Below are 16,992 nucleotides of genomic sequence, written 5' to 3'. Positions count from 1 at the left end.
TACAAGCAGAAATGATTGTCTCTGTGAAACTCTAAGCTAATGTGGGAGAAACTGATCCCATGGACAAACTGTCACTAGTAACTGAAGTTACACACGTCAGTTTCTTTGAGAATCTTTTTTTTTTTCAGTTGCAAATGTATGAAGATATAGCAGCTGTGTCTTCTATAGAGTTGATATAAAAGATAGAACTTGATTCAGATATAACTTTGTGTATCAGAAAATCAGTAAGAAAATACAAAACACGCTTTAAAATACTTACAGGAGGTTACTAGTCTGTGGTTAAAAACATGTTGATATTTGTTATGCTGTGGCAAACTTGCAAAGTTGTTAGGTACTGGAATATTTTTAGAGTTTGGTTTTGAGATTGGGATCTGATTTCTAGCATTCGAATTATAGACAGAAGCTGTAGGTGTCCAGCACTAATGCAATGAAATTCAATAGCAAGAAAATGATACTTTGAAGATGTGGTTCAAAAATAAGCAGGTTTCAGCTGAAAGCTTTAATAGGCGAGTATATGGCTGCAGTATTTTTGGTTAAGGGTGGATGTTGAAGAGAAGTCAGACTACTTCAAGTACAAGTAATCTAGTATCTTCTTGAAAGCGCATAGATATAAAACAAACTGATCGATATAACCAGTATGTTTGATAGCAAGGAGAGCAGAAATCAGTGGCCTGTTCTTGCAATGTAGGGAGTTTACAAGTAGTTTTCCTCAGGAATCTCTGCAAGGTAATGAAATAATCTTCAAAAGAACTATTAGAAGGGCTCTGGAACTCCTTGCTTAAGGCAGTCATGGATATAAAAAGTTTGGGGGCTCAGGGACAGGTTGGACAAGATAATGGAGGAGAGATCTGTGGAGAGTTCCTAAACAAGCTACATCAAATTCAGGGTGTCCTATGAATTTCAAATAGTTGAAGGTTGAGGAAGTAGCATTCTATGCTTGTCCTGTTTATCCTCTTCCCAGTGCATTTGTTTTAAGGCCACCACAGGAGACAATATGGCTTTTTATTCATCACCTTTAAAATAAGGTTTACTGCTGGAACTGTATGGCTGAAGTGGAGAATTGAATCTGGGCATTGAATTGCCATGATCCAAACCCAGAGAAATATTATGATTTATATAATAATTAAAACATATACAGGCTTCACTTGCTTCCTTTCATGAGAGAAGCTTTAAAGATTTTGTCAGTCTGTTTTCTAGTATTTTTCTTTTTTTTTTTTAATCCAGCAGTGGCTGACTTAACAATATGATTTTTTAAAAATCTGTAGCAGAGGTTTGATGTATTCTTGTCTCAAGGTTGTGATCTTTTGGGGAAAAAAAACCAACCCCAAACTAACTAAACTATGTTGAAATAGCATTGGCAATATGTAGAAAAGAAATTCCCAGAACTATTTTCTTCTATCTTCCTTCTGCTTCATCTTGTCTAGTCTTGCTCAGTTATCACCTGTGAACCTCTTCAGGCTTACTGAAGATATCTCAGTACCAGTGAGTCTATGAATTACATGCAGTCTCCTTCAATTATCTCTACTTGTCATTCAGCTTAACCTATAACTAGAATTCTTGTTCAGGCAGCAGTAGAAAGAATGAACATGTGTGGCTGGAGGGAAGAAAAAAGATCTTATGTATTGCTGGTAAGCATAGCCTCATTGCAGATTTAAACTAATGGAAATTCTTAATCTTAAGATACCTATATAGATAAACTATTCACCAGTGGTTCAGATAGGTAGTGTTGTTTCTGTCATTAGTCATTGTATTATCAATATAAAAATATATTGAAGAATGTTTGTTTGTACCACTGTAAGAGGGTTTTAGCTCAAGAGAGCTCAGTGTTCTTACATGGGGAAGATGCACCAGTTGAATAAACAAACTAGAGGAATAGGATGGACAAGGTGGCAGTCTAAAAGGGGCTATTGCCATTTATAATCAGTTGTATTCAAAGTCTCACTTGGCTTCCAGCCTCTTGTTCTTGTCAGCAAGAAAATCCTGTTCCAGGTAGCGTACATTACTAAATAAGTAAGCAGAAAACGGTAACTGGAAGCTGACTCTTTAGTTTGTTACTGAATCAATGGTGAAGTCTTTGCTAGTGAGTTAAGAGACAGGAATGGTGTGTTTCAAATCATTTGGTGACAGTGGATAGTTTTGAGGGAAAGGGAGGCTCCTATAATTTTAAGCCAAATATTTGCCAGACAACAGCAGGTAATTCCTACTCGTTTGCAGAATGACATTGCTTTTATGTCTGAACTCGGAGACAGATTAATCTGTCTTGTAAGAATAAATTCAGAAAGATTGAAATTACCAATGTGAAATGCTGTTTCTGAAGGAATAATACCATCAGCAAAAGCAGTGGCCTGTTTCTGCTATCAGTTGCTTTGATGCTGACATAATAATGAAATTTTGGGATATTGAGATTCACCATTTCACATCTAGAAAGCTTAGATTCTAGACTGTGATTGATGTTTGGGATTATTCAGTCAATCCTAACTACACCATAAAATTTAATTTGCCTTTATGATATAAACACTTATGTAAGCTTTAAATCTTTTCTGAAAGGCAGCTATCTACATCAAATGGGAAAGATCAGTGTCTTTCTAATACGTATGTACATGAGCACATACATATACACAATTATGGGTTATCTTACAGGATAGAAATCTTGCCAAATACAAACACATGTTAAGGCAGCACAGAAGAGTAACCTAGATAGAGATGTGCTTTATAGTCACAGTACTTCTGTGAGCATGTGTGGAATAATGCTTGAGTAATACGATAGTTCAGGTCTTCTCTGTGGCTGTATGACTTTGTCTTTACGTTGCAGAGCATTAGGTCCGTAAGGCAGTCAGATGGTATATGTCTCTTCTTAGTTTGCTTTCCCCTTTCTGTTTGTTACCCTTGCAAATTTGGTAACAATTTAAACTGAGTAATGTCATCAAAGAATTGAAGCATATAAAAGTTCTTTGTATCTCTTCACCAACAAAGATTTTGAGAACAATACATCTTCTGGAATTTGAGAGCTGTTAAGCTACCCTACTGAAGAAGCTTGGTCTACGTGACTTGCTAAGGTTCAATGTGTTGAATTGGTTCTGTTCACAGAAGGCTATTCCTTGTGTGACATAACGAATGAAGTAATCCACATAATTTAATTCCTTCTAGCAGAAGTGTTTCTGCGTTGGAGCTAGGTACATCAGTCATGATTATGTCAATTGTTTCTGCTTCTTGTTTATTACAGTATATTCCATCTGCCTCTTACAATGCTTTGAAAGCGGTTCTTGGGGTGAGCATGCTTAATGCAGTGCTTTTTGTCAGCTACCCCTTGAGGTCTCTGAATTTCCAGTGAAAGCCTTACTGTGTTCTGGATCTTGTGTTTTGAAGAGTTGGTTATGCAGGAAGCGCATAGTGTTTATATCTGCAGATACAGAGCTGACATCACTAGTTCAGATTTAAGAAGGTACAACTCTATTACATTTGGATGAGTGATTGGAAGAGTGCACAAAAGCAAATGTAAGGAAACCCCAATGTCTGTCAGTGTCTGAGCCACCTTTAATTCTTACTAAAGGTGTTTTCCAGAATTTTGATAGTGTCAGAATACACCTATATTTTATTTCTGCTGTGGCAAGAGTAGTAGATCTTTTGAGGAAAGGAATTGGACTTCCTCCAAGAGGACGTGTCAGATGATTGACAGCTTGAGAGGAGTTGTGCCTCTGCAATGCTGTATTCCAGTTGCTAGCTGACCTCTGTCCCTGAGAACAGTCAGGCTGTCAGCACTAATGCAGAAAAGAGTAAGTGTTGTTGCGTTTCACATCTCATTTATGAATGAACTATAATAGCCTGTATTAACATTTAAGTGGAATGTGGAAGTGCACTGTTTCAAGTCTCGTCTTTTTTGCAGGCCCTGATATTCTTTTATTGGGAGATCCCTACCCCCAAGTATCTTCTTCCATCTTCTTTTCTTTGTCCTGATGAAGCTGTTCCCTTGCTGCAGCTGGCTAAGTATCTGGACCTTGACTGCCTTCTGCCTTATTAGTCATGTAAGAATGCCAAAAATGAGGGCAAATTTACCTATTTGAGAAAGGTCTCACTTGTAGTTAAATTTTGCATGACTTTTTTTTTAATAAAATCTAAAGGGTTTTATGATAACTCAAATCCTGTTTCGCTTCAACCTTTTGGTAAGGTTTGATGTAAAAATTAGGGGTTTAAAATGTATAGTCTCTATTTTACTAATATGCAAAGCACAACTGGGCAAACTATTACAAAGTGCATTTCTGGACGGATAGAACTTAGCCCTTTTTTTCTTCCTTGAGGTGCCTGATACTCAGTGTTAATAGCATTAATGGCAGAGGGTATTGAGAGTGTGGCCCTGAGGGATGTGAATGGAGTTTTTGATTCTGGAAGTATTCTGGTAGCTTTCTTCTACTAAATAGAGCTGCATTTCCCTATTTCTTTTTCTCTACTAAGTGCTCGTGTCCTCTAGCCTTACAAAGCATTAATGAAACATATTTTGATGAATAACAGCAATGCTTTTAAAGATTGCAAAGAATGTCACATCTTTTTGTTGTATTGACTAAAGATACTGTTCAATGTTGGAAATACAGAAGCCCCGATCTCTTATGATGTCTCGTTCTCTCCTTCCTTTATCTCTATTCATTATCATGCTCTGCTTATATTCCTTGACCTAGTGCATTCTGATTGACAGTAAATAAAATGCAGCACAACAGCAGCTTGGATAACTGGCTTGGTTGGTGTTTGATAGATCAAACTTTACAAGTGGGTAGAACATCAGCATGCCAAAGTGTGAGGGAGGAAGAATAGAAAAGGACTTACCTCTAAGCTCTCTGAGATGTGGGAACAGAATCTCACAGCTTTGAACACAGAAGAACAAAATGCTTTCAGAGAAACAGATCACTAATCATTAAGTGTCTTGGAATTTGTTACCATACTTTATGGTACCTTCAGAAGACAGACTGTCAAGGAAGCTGGTATTAATCATTATGCGGTTTGGATGTAGGAAAGGGAAATACACTAAAATTCATAGATGCCTTCATAAAGCATTGGGAGTTGATTCAAGAACAGAGGTGTTTTGGAGACACTGAAGACAGGAGAAGGAAGGAAGGCTTGGAGGGTTTTACTGCAGAGCTGATAAATCTTACTGGATCTTGGAGTTGAGAGAAGGTGGCTCTTCTGACTGAGTTGAAGCTGGTCTGTGGAGGGTAAATAACACAAAAGAATATATGACACTTGTAAATACTCAGAAGTTCAATCTCGGAGCCATCAAAATTTCTAGTTGTATTCTGATTCAATTTAATTATTACAACATGCACAATTTCCTCAAGATTAATCATCTTTAATTACTCAGGGCTTGTCCTGCTCAGAGCAGGTGTTTGCTAGCTAGCTCTCTTGCCAGTTTCTGTCATTCTGTTAAGGTCCCATGGTCCTCTTAAAGCTGAAAATTGACTTGCAGCCATGCTACCCATCTTGCAGCATTCCTAAGTATTTGCTAAAGAAGCCTTTTGCTGCATCTGTTGCAGGGGCCTCCCTGATTTTTTCCCTTATGTCATTCAATACCTCCCTACCCTGGTTGAAATAAGGTATTTTCACATAACTGTCTTAATGCATTTTTAAATTACATTTTTAAGAAAAATAGTTAAGTTATGCTTAAGTTTCACCACGGATCACTGTTGAAAAGATCTGTATTGTGTGTCCTGAACAGAAAAATTGTGGTGTTAAAACCCAGAGGTGTACAGAGGTTGCTTTTGTAAGCCACACACACTTAAAATCACAAAGGCCATGTGGTATATCTAGATTCAGCAGATGATAATTAGAGGTAAACACAAGCTTTTTTCAAATTAGCAAGTTTGTATCATTTTTTTGTGTTATCCTGAAAACCAGTGGGAAGTTAGGAGCAGCTATCTTGAAGCCCGTCCATAGCACCTTGAAGAGCTGGTCTTGCGTCTCAGATTTCAGCAAGGCTCTCCTGTTAGTGTGGTGCAGAGAACAGGAAATAATTGTTACTTAAGGTGGTAGATTGTGCCTGCCTCAAACGTGCCATTTGCTCTTCAGGTCCCAAGGTAGGCTTCACTAATTTTCTGCACTGCTTGGGCAGTAGTTACCAGTTATTTTTCTCTGCCCTAATGTAATGCTGTGGCCACGTAAGCCTGTCACTAGAGGAGATAATTTAGGTTGCCATTGGAGGAATGTTCTCGCCTTCCTGTCCACACTGGTCATATACTAAAAATGTGCTTTTGTTTTCTATGAAAAAGAATGAAGCACCCTGCAAATTCTAGCACTGTAGAGTTGGCAAGATAAATATGCATGAATATTGGTAAACTGCTGCTTCAGATTGCCTGTCACTGAGCCAAACAAGTAGAATTAGATAGCATCTTAATTCTTAAGCCTTCTGCCGAAGGCAAATAATAGGAGTATAAGGTCTGGCTTGGCAAATGTGATCATTAAACTTCATTGGCTTCAGTAATATCCAGAACATGATGGCAGAAATATGAATAATTCATTTATTCAGAGCTTCACAGCCGTTGTTCTGTCAGTCTGCCCACACCAAATACCAAAGAAATTGATTAATCATTGGTGTTTGCTGATATATGGACACTGAGGGACATAATGTTTCTGGGTAGGTAAGGAAGCTTGTGTACCACTGGAGCTGCCAGCTTCTTAGAGACCTACAGGAAAATACCATATTTGTTATCCAGCAGCAAGGTGTTGTTGACTATCTTGGTTTTCCAGCACAATCCTTACACAAACTTATGTTTGTCTGCCTCAAGAAAAAAATTCTTCACATTAGGAAGGAAGCTGCTCTAAGATAAGCATCTTAAGTTAGCTATTTGGTATTTCTGTTCAGGTGGTCTTAAAATTGAGAAGAATAATGAAACATACATCTGAAACTGTTGGCATAGCAATAGTTCTGCAGAATTACTCTTGCTGTCACCAGTCTGTCAGATGTTTCATCTGATGGCTGTTTATTTCACACTGCTATGACAATAGAAGGGGAGTTTGGTCCCACTCATAGTAATCCGTTTGGAACTTGAAAATACTGTTAGCTCTCTGATGTCATGGATCATAGGGATCACAATGTCTTAAGGTGCCCAGGCATCGAACTATATGAACCTTAAGCTGTCTTCTGCTGTAATAATTATTCTACAACATGTAGGGTGGAGTCTCAGATGCAAAACTAAACTTTGCTGAGAAGCTAGGGTGTAGGAAACTGCCTTCCTGGTGGTGTTGTAACAGACTGCGAATGAAATAAGTGTTTTGTTTGCTAGTTGAAACTAACATTGGAGGATCTTGTTGAAGTGTAAATAATCCTATACAGAAAGTACAAAGGAGAGGGAGAATGAATATCCTTTCGCTTATCACCAGGATCTTGAATATCCTTGAAGGTAAGGATGTAGCAGCTTTTCAGTTAATTCAGATTATACTTCAGAGAGAGTCTGTAAGTTTTAATTCCTTTTCCCTGGATCATTATGTAAGACTAGGCTCTTTATAATTAGCTTAATTCCCGATTAGGCTTGTGTGCACTAGATAATGTGTTTCCCAAGGCAAAGCATACAAGACTTGGTTGCCCAAATGTCTGTTGTAGAAAATCCATAGATTGCTGAAATCTAAAACTACTTTGAATTTCTTTATAATATAGCAGAATACAACTTTAAAATTTATTGAAGCTGAGTTTTGTGGGATGCAGAACTCATACTATAAATTGCAGGTACTGTGCTCCTTGATAAGGGAATTTCATTGTTAGGGTAATGTAATTTCTAGTAGTAAAAATATGTCAGGATTGAGGATGTTTAAGAGAACTTAATAAGAAAATTTCCCATTTTCTGGGAAAAGTAACATGTGCCAGACATGATACTTTGATGTTTTCGGGTTTTTTTGATGGCATTGTATTTCAGTGAAATGAATGCAACCTAGAATTGAAGAGGTGGCATAGTAGTTACAGTTATGTAGCTAATAAAATACAGACAAGTATTGCTTGTCTTTTAATTTAATTATCTGAAGTGTTTCAAGTAATCAGTACAGTTTTCTTGAAGATAATGTTTTGTCTTTCCCTAATTAAGGATAAATGAGCAAGCACCCTTCCTAGAGAACTGAAAGGTCTTCTTTTCAAGTTTAATTTGCAGCACTTGGTGGAGGATTAAAGTAATCTAATTAAATGGCCTCATTTAAATTTTGCAGTCACCTATGAGATGGTAGACAGATGTGAAAAGGGAATTATCCATAAAGTGTGAAAGTTAAATTAGCAGCTTTCTAATTTAACTTTTTTAATTTGGAAGATTTGTTTGAGACTTGAGCCTTTTTGTTGGCTCATACTCTAACTGCAGTATGATGCTTGCTGTGAATGAATTTGTCATGATGTTAAAGGCCATTTTTTTATGCATGGAGTTATTTAAAAAAATAAAAGATGTACTTTATTGCCTTTACTATATATATGACATAAGGTAAATATCTTTGACATGTGATATTAAAGCATAATGATTTTTTCATTTGCAAGGGATACAAGTATACTGTAGGCAAGTTTCTTTTTTATGGGTACAGATACATGAATGAGATGCTGTGAAAACTTTTCTTAGATGATGTTCATAATAGTGTTTTTGAGCTAAGTGTAACATTAGACACCTAAAGCCACATACAGGCATTTATTATACATAATGCGTTAAATGTTTTGCTGTTGCTGGGAGGTGAAATACTTGTGTGCTTCTTTGTACGCCTAGGTGAGGGTTATGTCTGTGGTCTGCAAGAATTCACTTACTATTTGAAAACTCTGGATTTGTGTGATTCTAAATGGAAAAGAGCATTACCAATTGTAGGATGCGGATTCTGGTATTTTCACTAGTTAGGAGCCCCTAAAAAGCCATGTCTCTGAGTATATTTTTCTTTGTATCTTTTTAATGTAGATTTACTTCCAGAAGTGCAGCTCTGGGGCATCCTATTCATTTACAAAATCCTAAGGGTACTTCAGTTTTCATGAATTCAATGCCACTTGATTTTATCTTAAGTGTTTTTAGTGAGGTCTTGCAGCTTAGGGAGTGACTCACTTTAAGGTAATGCTTGCTGTGGTTACACAAGATGTTTTCTGTACCTTCCATAAATATAATGTTACTTGCTTTGTGTTGGGTCTCATCATGATTGCCATGGTTTAAAAATTTTCATGTCTTTTTCCCAGTCCTGCCAGCTGCATGTAGGTCTATGAAAAGAGAACAGGTAATAGTTTCAGGGAATAACATATGAACAACTGAAACGCTGTCTTTACACCATTGTAAAAGCAGCAGGTGGAACTGATGAAAACATAAAATCCAAGCTAGCAAAAACAAGATATCCTTTTACAACTGTCTTGAAAAAACAGAAACCTGGTCTTGTAAATGCAGAATTTAACACAAGAGTAAAACTTGTCTTCAGCTGCAACATTGGAACTTCTGGACACTTCTCAAGGCCTTATTGTCTCAATTGCAAGTCTTCAATAACAGCTTTTAGACAAGTTGTTGGTATTGTATAGCCAGGCAAAACAGCAGACTAAGTGCTTTATCACTAAAAGGTGAGAAAGACAGAATTATCCAAATAGTAGGATGAACATGTAGATGAGTGTGGGAGAAACAAAAAGCAATATATCAAAGCAAGGAGATGAGAATTCTCAAGGCAAAAATATGTCTTTAAGAAGATGTACGTTTATAATATCAGTATGATATAAAATAGACCAAAATGACAGAACTATAAGTTGAGATATAACAAATCTTCATTAAAGACTGTCGTGGAGTCCCTGTGTTCCAAATTGGGTGGAGGGAAGCAAAATTCAAGATACAAAGGAATGCATGAATGCTATAATTATATCTTTACCTCATACTTTTGTAGCTAGGGTTATGTGTTCATGTATTGCAGCACAGAAGTAAAACTTCTGAATTGACTCACTCACCCTGACCTCACGCAACTGTGCCCTGTACCTCAAGTCTTCTGCCTGAATAAGATGATGACCGAAACAGACTATAGTTTCTATACAAAGAAGAAAAAATGGCTAGGAATGTTTGTTTTGAATTGGGGAAATCAGTAAGACCTGGGAAAAAAAATGCTGTGGTGATGGTGGATGATGAGTGATTATTTTGTATCTTGTAATGTAGACATTGGGGAAACTGAAAAAAATAATTAAAAATTAGCTTTTAGTCAGATTTTTGCATTATAGTTTTTACAATTTTACATTGGTGACTACAGGTTTGTGCTACGTTCTATCTTTTAAATATTAAGTCTTAAATATGTAATTTAATAATTGTAACACAGCTGAAAAATTCAGTTTGCTGCTCAAAATAGGTAAATGGAAAAAACCCCAAACTAACCACTTCTTAAACTTATTTTATAGATTTCAAAAGAAAGGGGGAAAAAAAAAAGGCAGTTTATCTAGAGAACGAAAGTTGGGGGAGGGAGATGTGAACTGAATAATACGTTACTGCCAAATAACTGCTGGTGACAGCTATTTCTCTGGCGTTCACAAAATTTTTAAGGGTTACTTTCTATCACCATGGTATAGTTAGGCACAGGAATGCAGTAAAGATGTAAATGCAAATGTATATAAAATTACGGTGTTTAATGTTTGGTTGATTAAGGTCTAATATTTTTTTTTCTTTTCCTTAGATTCAAGCACCCTTTAGGACCAATGTACCCAATAGCTCATGGAAGAAAAAAATCAAATCAGGACATCCTTGGTTTCCAGGCTACCGAAATATGGAACGAAAACTTTAGGAAGTGTCTTGCAACCAATGCCAAATGGGACGGCTGTTAGTTTAGCGGGAAATAATGGTGGCAAAAACTTCGACAAGCACAATGGCACTGTCCCCATGTCTTCCTTTTCTTTCAACTGGAAAAAATCAAATAAATATCAACTTAATGATCAAAATGGGAGAGACACCAACTCTAAACATAACTGTAATGAAAAATTAATTGATTCTGAGAAGTATTCTCAATCTCAAGGAGCATTGGGTAATGATGTGCTCAGGGTGGGTTTGAACAGTACTGTTTCAGTTGCATCAAAGGCAGCAAAGCAAACCAATATGTTTGTATCTTCTACTGAGGAGTTAAACCCAAAGTCTTTGCCTGGACTCTCTAGTTCAGCAAAATTCACCAAAGGTACCCTGTCAAGAAGGACCTCATATTCTGGACTCAATGCTCCAAAATCACATTTAAATGGATTTTATGGAAATAGGCCGGTGGTAGGTTTGCAGAGACCGAGAGCTAATTCCAGTGCCACAAGGACAAGTTCAGGAGAAAGCCTGGCACAATCTACAGACAACAGCAAGGCTTTCTCCTGTGAAAAAATGGTAAGATCACAAAGTTTTTCACATTCCATTCAGAATTCTTTCCTTCCCACTGCATCTTTAACCAGGTCACATTCCTTTAATAAAGCTGTGGATCTTACAAGGCCTTATCGTAGTCAAAATCTAGCTGCCAGGACATCTCAGAGGTCGACTTTGTTATCAAGAAACGCACATCAGTTGGATGTACCCAATGGAAATGAACCTATGAAGTATGGATTTACCAGGCCCTACTCTGGTACGTCGGCTCCTTGTTCAAAGAAGCCCCCACTGTCAAATGGATCTGGGTCAGCACCTTCGTTTGGATACAGATTAAGTCGGCCTTCTCTGCTGAAGCCTACCAGGCAGCGATTTGCTGGAAATATCATTGTGGATAGCAGCAAAAGTACAACTCCTGATACATGCATCATGGAGAACTCTGACATTTCAACAACTATTAATAGAGCAATTGAGAAAAACAGTATTATAGAGAGTGATACTCAAAGAACGGAATCTGGTGACGGCCTGCATGAAAGTATGGGAAAACATGGGTCAAAAGTCATGTGTATGAGTGATGATGGAGATGAAATATCTATATCTTCATTGTCATCCTCTGAAAAAAATGATTTGAGTGAAGACTTCAGTGATGATTTCATAGATATAGAAGACCCAAACAGAACTATACAAATACAGGAAAAGGACAGCTGTCTTCAAGAATTAGAGCATGGGAGTATAACGTCAATTGAGCCATTCACTTCTCTCAAGGAAAGTGGAGGATCTTGCTGTAATGCTGATGACTGGCTTGATATAAATGTGTCTGGTAAATATTTTGTTCTGTTTGAAATTTTAGGTACTAAATCAACATTCTGTAACTGAAATTAAGTTGTTTTATGTAATTGCCCATTGCTTGTGAATTGTTTCAGAATGGAACTTGGTTCTATGCTGATCCATTTATTTTCCTAAGTGCTTTTTCTGCATGATAGTTATCTTTCCTAAGCATGACTTTGAAGAGCTGTTTTTCTTTGGGTTAAGAATGAATGATACTTCCTTTAAGCACACTTGTGGTATGGTTGTGGTATTCCTCATGTCCTTGCTTTGCCATTCAATTCTCTGGACTGGTGATCTTTTAAGAAAATTTCTTCCCCCTTGTCGCCTCCTGCCTATGTAGGCAGAGAAGAGCTGTAACTGCTCGTAAGTAGTGGGAATAAATTAAAAAAAAAAAACAGTGGAAGAGATAGGAGATGTTTTTAAAAGCCATGTTTTCAAGTCTCTGGGCTTCTTGTAGTATACGCTTGTTTTAAGAGAAATTACAGTTGAAAAATTGGAGCCAAAGGATCTACTTTTGAACCCACCTTCTAATATGTTAAAAAGATACAGAATTCTGGAAAGTAGCTTTCATGATGGGTGAATTAGTGCAGTGTAAAAGGCTAGCAGAGATTTAGGTTGGAAGGATGCTTAGCTGTAGCTACTGTACCAGCTTGAGCTTTTTTCCCCTCTAGGATGAGGGAACAATACTGTAGAGTGCTTTCAGATATTTCTGTTACAGTACAGTTTCAGAAAAGTTAAGGCAGCAATAATACACATCTCTCTTTTTGGAATATTGGATTTTTTATTTTTTTTTGAATCTTGACTATTCCTGTTTTCTTTAAGCAGTGGATGACAACACTGAAAGCACAAAGCATACTGCCGAGAATGTGATTTCTCCAGAGATGAATTACAGAGCTGGGTCCTCTTTTGAGCTTTCTCCATCTGACAGCTCTGATGGCACATATATGTGGGATGAAGAAGGGTTGGAACCTATTGGAAGTGTCCATCCTTGTGGAAGTTATGAATCTTCAGAAATGAACAGCATAGTATGTATTTATATGTATAACTTGCCTAATTACAGTGTTTTGAGTTTATTGCTTATTAAGTATATTTTAAAAACAGAATTAATGTAGTTTTTTACTTGATAATTGTTTCTTCTTTCCTCTGTAGCTGATAGCTTTTTGAAACTTCTTGTTTAGGAACTCCTGTTTCTGGACAGGTGACCTTGATTAGGCTGTTTACATACTTTTTTTTTCCTTATCCTCAAGTCAGGACAGAACAGGTCCTTCCTTATGCAGTCTCATGGTTGTGCTCACAAAGAATAAAGGAATTAATTTTGGCAAATGATAGGCGATAGCTATTTTCTTCCTTTTTCACTCCTGGTTTTAGAGATTGGTAGGAGATATTTAACCTATCTGACTTCTTCCGTTGTCTTGTTTCTATAATGTGTATGTATAGGACCCTTTTGAACTGAACTTTATTTTGATTTCTCAGTTTGTTCAAGCGTAGAATCTTTAAGGGTAGATACTTGACTGTAGCTCACTGTAGGAGGACTCTTTGTACGTCTCAAATGTGATACGCAATATGCATAACAACCTTTTTCCTATTGCAAAACTTATAACTGATCTGCAAGAAACATCATTGAGTCTGAAGAAGGGATGGAGAGTTGTTGCAGTGCTGTGGCCCTCCAGCTGAAGTCAGGGAGCCAACCTTGGGATTTCCGTGGGCGTGAGGAAAATACTGTCTGGCTGTCCTTCATCGCTTTCCACTGTTCATATGCCTTTATCCAAACAGACTTTGGAATTCAGCAATTCAGATTTTATTAACATGTCACTAACAATCAGAACTTCTAACAAAAAGAATTTGGTATAATCAATGTGTCATGTTTCGTGTGTTTCAGGCACGCTGGATACTGTGTCACCACTGCCAATTTAATAATGTAGATACCAGTTTGGGACTTGGACAGGGTTTGTGTCACCTGCTCAGACTTTGATTTGTAATTTTAGTAGGATTGTCTGCTGTAGCCCAAGAGCAGAACATAGATTTCTCCCCAAAATTGGGCATAGCTATGTAATTATATTTTTTTATGTGTAACTACATACAAATTCCTGATATATTTTCAGCTGCTTGTGGTATGGTCTGCTTTCTGTCTTTAATTATGATGTTGGGATGTAGTGCTTTAAAAGAATTTAGAAATGGTTGTTAACTTTTCATGATAATTGTGGCCAGCTTGGAAAAGCAGTTTGAGACTTGCGTTTTGTAGTTTTATTGATGTTTATAGGGGACAAAAAAGTTTAATGTAGGCCCCTGCAAAAACAAACACCCTTTTTCTCAGACACATGCATGCATGTGCCGGGAAAAAAAGGAAGTTTTTAAACTTTGTCCTTGATAAATCTTAAATACGGATATTTTTATACATACAGTGTAATTTATCAAACAAATGCAAGACACTACGTTCCCAGTGCTTTTGGATTATGTATCTAGGTTTTTGCTACGTGACTTCCATGCATTAATTTGTGTATGTATTGATAGTCAATCAGTGTTCTGATTGACAGAAGCTGTTGTAAGCTTTGTGGAGCAGAGGTACATTAGAAGCTTTTGATATTTGTATTCACTATTTTAGTTTATTCTTTTATTGAAAGTAAATAGCCTTTAGCGAGGGCTTAAAAATGGAAGAATGAATTTACTAGGTTTTGAGGACGTGGAGAAAGGAGGAGGTTGTAAGTAAGACTTACTGTTGAGTCTAGAAAGTCATGTGTGTTTTCCACACATTTTGATTTTTATCCTGTTAATGTTGTTTCAGAATTACAGTGCTTACTGTACTGTGAATTTTATCTTAAATGAGAGAAACATCAACAATACATGTTTTATTTTTACAAGGCAGAAATCTATTTTCAGACAGCTTGGTTTTTGACAGGAAATTGTAGCTCTGAAATGTTTGTGGAATTGTGTTTTAGTGGTGTGGTTTGGTTTTGTTGGGTTTTTTCCCTGTGCTTGTTGGTTTTGGTAGAAAGCTTGATACATTTGGTTTCTTTAGCGTAAAAATTAAACACTGATTGTTTTTAATCTGAAGATGCAGAAGGATTTCTGATATAGTTTTTCATTATTTCTGAAGAATTATCTTCTTGGGTAGGTTAATGTAAGCTTTTGTTCATGTTTTTCCTTTTCTCTGCAGACAATGAAAATAAAGACAGGTTAAAAAAAAAAACCCTGAAGGCGTTGAGAATAGTGATTGTGATTAGTCAGCACATCAGATATTTTGATTGCTGGGATATATGTGATCAAACTATGTGGTTTCTATCCTCTGGTGTGGTGAGGGTAAAAGCACTTAATATCTGTGTGTCAAAATACAATTGATAAGTCAGATTTAAGAATTTTGTGTGCTTGAGCTAATGCCAGCCTGACAGCCCCTTGGAATTAATATTTCCAGGGAAATCTCCAAAGCAGATAGTTGGTTCTGGAGTTTCCATGGCATCAGGCTGGGGTGAGTAGAAACTATGTAGCCGAATAACAATTCAGGTAATTAGGTGGTGAGTAATTGGTAAGGTTTAGTGCAAAATTCACGTTTTATCTCCATCTTGCTGTTGTATTGTTAGTATTTTAATCTGTATCATCCTTAGTATCAACAAATATTAAATGTTTTTCCTAAACTTTTCTATAGATGACAGCGCAGCTCTTCATGGGTAATCTTGATTAGAAGTGTGTGGACCATCTTTGAAAAGGCAACTCTTGCAGAGGGGATTTGAACTAGGCTTCTGGAATGGCAACCAGAATAGGAAGGCAGTAGAAGGAGCTTGCTGGCTACTCAAACTTTTCTTCTTTTTTTTGGGAGAAGAAAAGCAGGTATCTTTGCTATTCTCAGTAGAGCTTGGTTTTAAGGACATGGGGGGGGGGGGAGAAATAAAATAAATTTGGCCTCTTCTAGGACAATCCTTCCATTCTTCACTAACTGAGCCAACAGCTATGGAGAAAATGCACAATCCAGTTTTGGAGGTTTAAAAGTTACACAAATCTACATAACTTCTCATGAGACGATGCCATGGGGGGTTACAGCTAAGTAGGACATGTTTTTTTTTTGAGACCTTGTCAGGATGAAAATGTTTTTATTCTCTAATTGTGTAACAGAAAATAACTTATTCCACTATCCCTACTTTTGTTTCATTTCCAGTTTTGAAGGCAACAAATCACTTGGTTAACACTCTAAGAATTGAACTCCCTTCAAGTTTTCAAGCATTCGTTTCATTGGCATTCCTTATACTCCTTTCAACAACTGGTCTTTGCTGAGCACCAAATCACTGATGCTATTTCTGCTCAGTTCTGTGTGAGAAGACTGATGCTTAGCAGAGTGTGTTGTGATGGCTCTGTAAATTAGCAACATAGACAATATTAATCTATGTGTATTCTCACTTAACTTTTAGCTGTTTGCTCATGTCCTGTGTTTCAACTTTAACACCTAGCTGCTTTACTGATTCATGGCAGAAAGCTGCTCAACAATGTGAGGTACAACTTCTGCTGTGTTTTGTGGGGCTTTTTTGCTTTGGGTTTTTGTTTTGTTAATACAGGCTTTCACCAATTCTGTTGCTAGCTAACTCTAGGTCAGGGACCAAGTTAAGGGTTAGAATTAATATGTCTCTTCATTTCACTGCTACTGAAAAAGTAGTTATAAATGAAGCTTAGATTACAATTATTTAAAAACAAAAAAGCCTTGCAAACAAAAATTGAGTTAGATAACAGAAAGGAAAAAAAAAAAACCCAAACTCAAACAGCAAACCTTAATGTGAATGTACACATTTGCTATGTCTCTAGGTTTGCATTGCTTCATGATTGTAATGTAACTGTCTTCATTAGACAAAAAGGCTTAACAATTTACAGAGCCAAGCTGAAATCAAGATTTTTAAGAGCTCTTAGTTCC

The 16,992-nt window shown here is 36.9% G+C and overlaps 1 protein-coding gene across 11 annotated transcripts in view; it reads left to right on the top strand.

Annotated features, from left to right (window-relative positions):
* CCSER2 (coiled-coil serine rich protein 2) overlaps positions 1 to 16,992 on the top strand; it is a 71,753-nt gene that overhangs the window by 4,340 nt on the left and 50,421 nt on the right. For 6 of the 11 annotated variants that reach the window (XM_075758776.1, XM_075758775.1, XM_075758774.1 and 3 more), the window contains exons 2-3: positions 10,618 to 12,093; positions 12,924 to 13,126. In XM_075758776.1, coding sequence (XP_075614891.1) covers positions 10,656 to 12,093; positions 12,924 to 13,126 — 1,641 coding nt within the window. In that variant the 5' untranslated portion in view covers positions 10,618 to 10,655. Of the gene's footprint in view, positions 1 to 4,002; positions 4,023 to 10,617; positions 12,094 to 12,923; positions 13,127 to 16,992 lie in introns of those variants that run through there. The other 5 variants (XM_075758779.1, XM_075758778.1, XM_075758784.1 and 2 more) reach the window with 2 other exon arrangements.

The sequence above is a fragment of the Balearica regulorum genome, chromosome 7 (genome assembly GCF_011004875.1).
Source record: "Balearica regulorum gibbericeps isolate bBalReg1 chromosome 7, bBalReg1.pri, whole genome shotgun sequence".
Taxonomy (NCBI): Eukaryota; Metazoa; Chordata; class Aves; order Gruiformes; family Gruidae; genus Balearica; species Balearica regulorum.
Note: the sequence above shows the minus strand (reverse complement) of the source record. Positions and strands in the feature narration are given on the sequence as shown.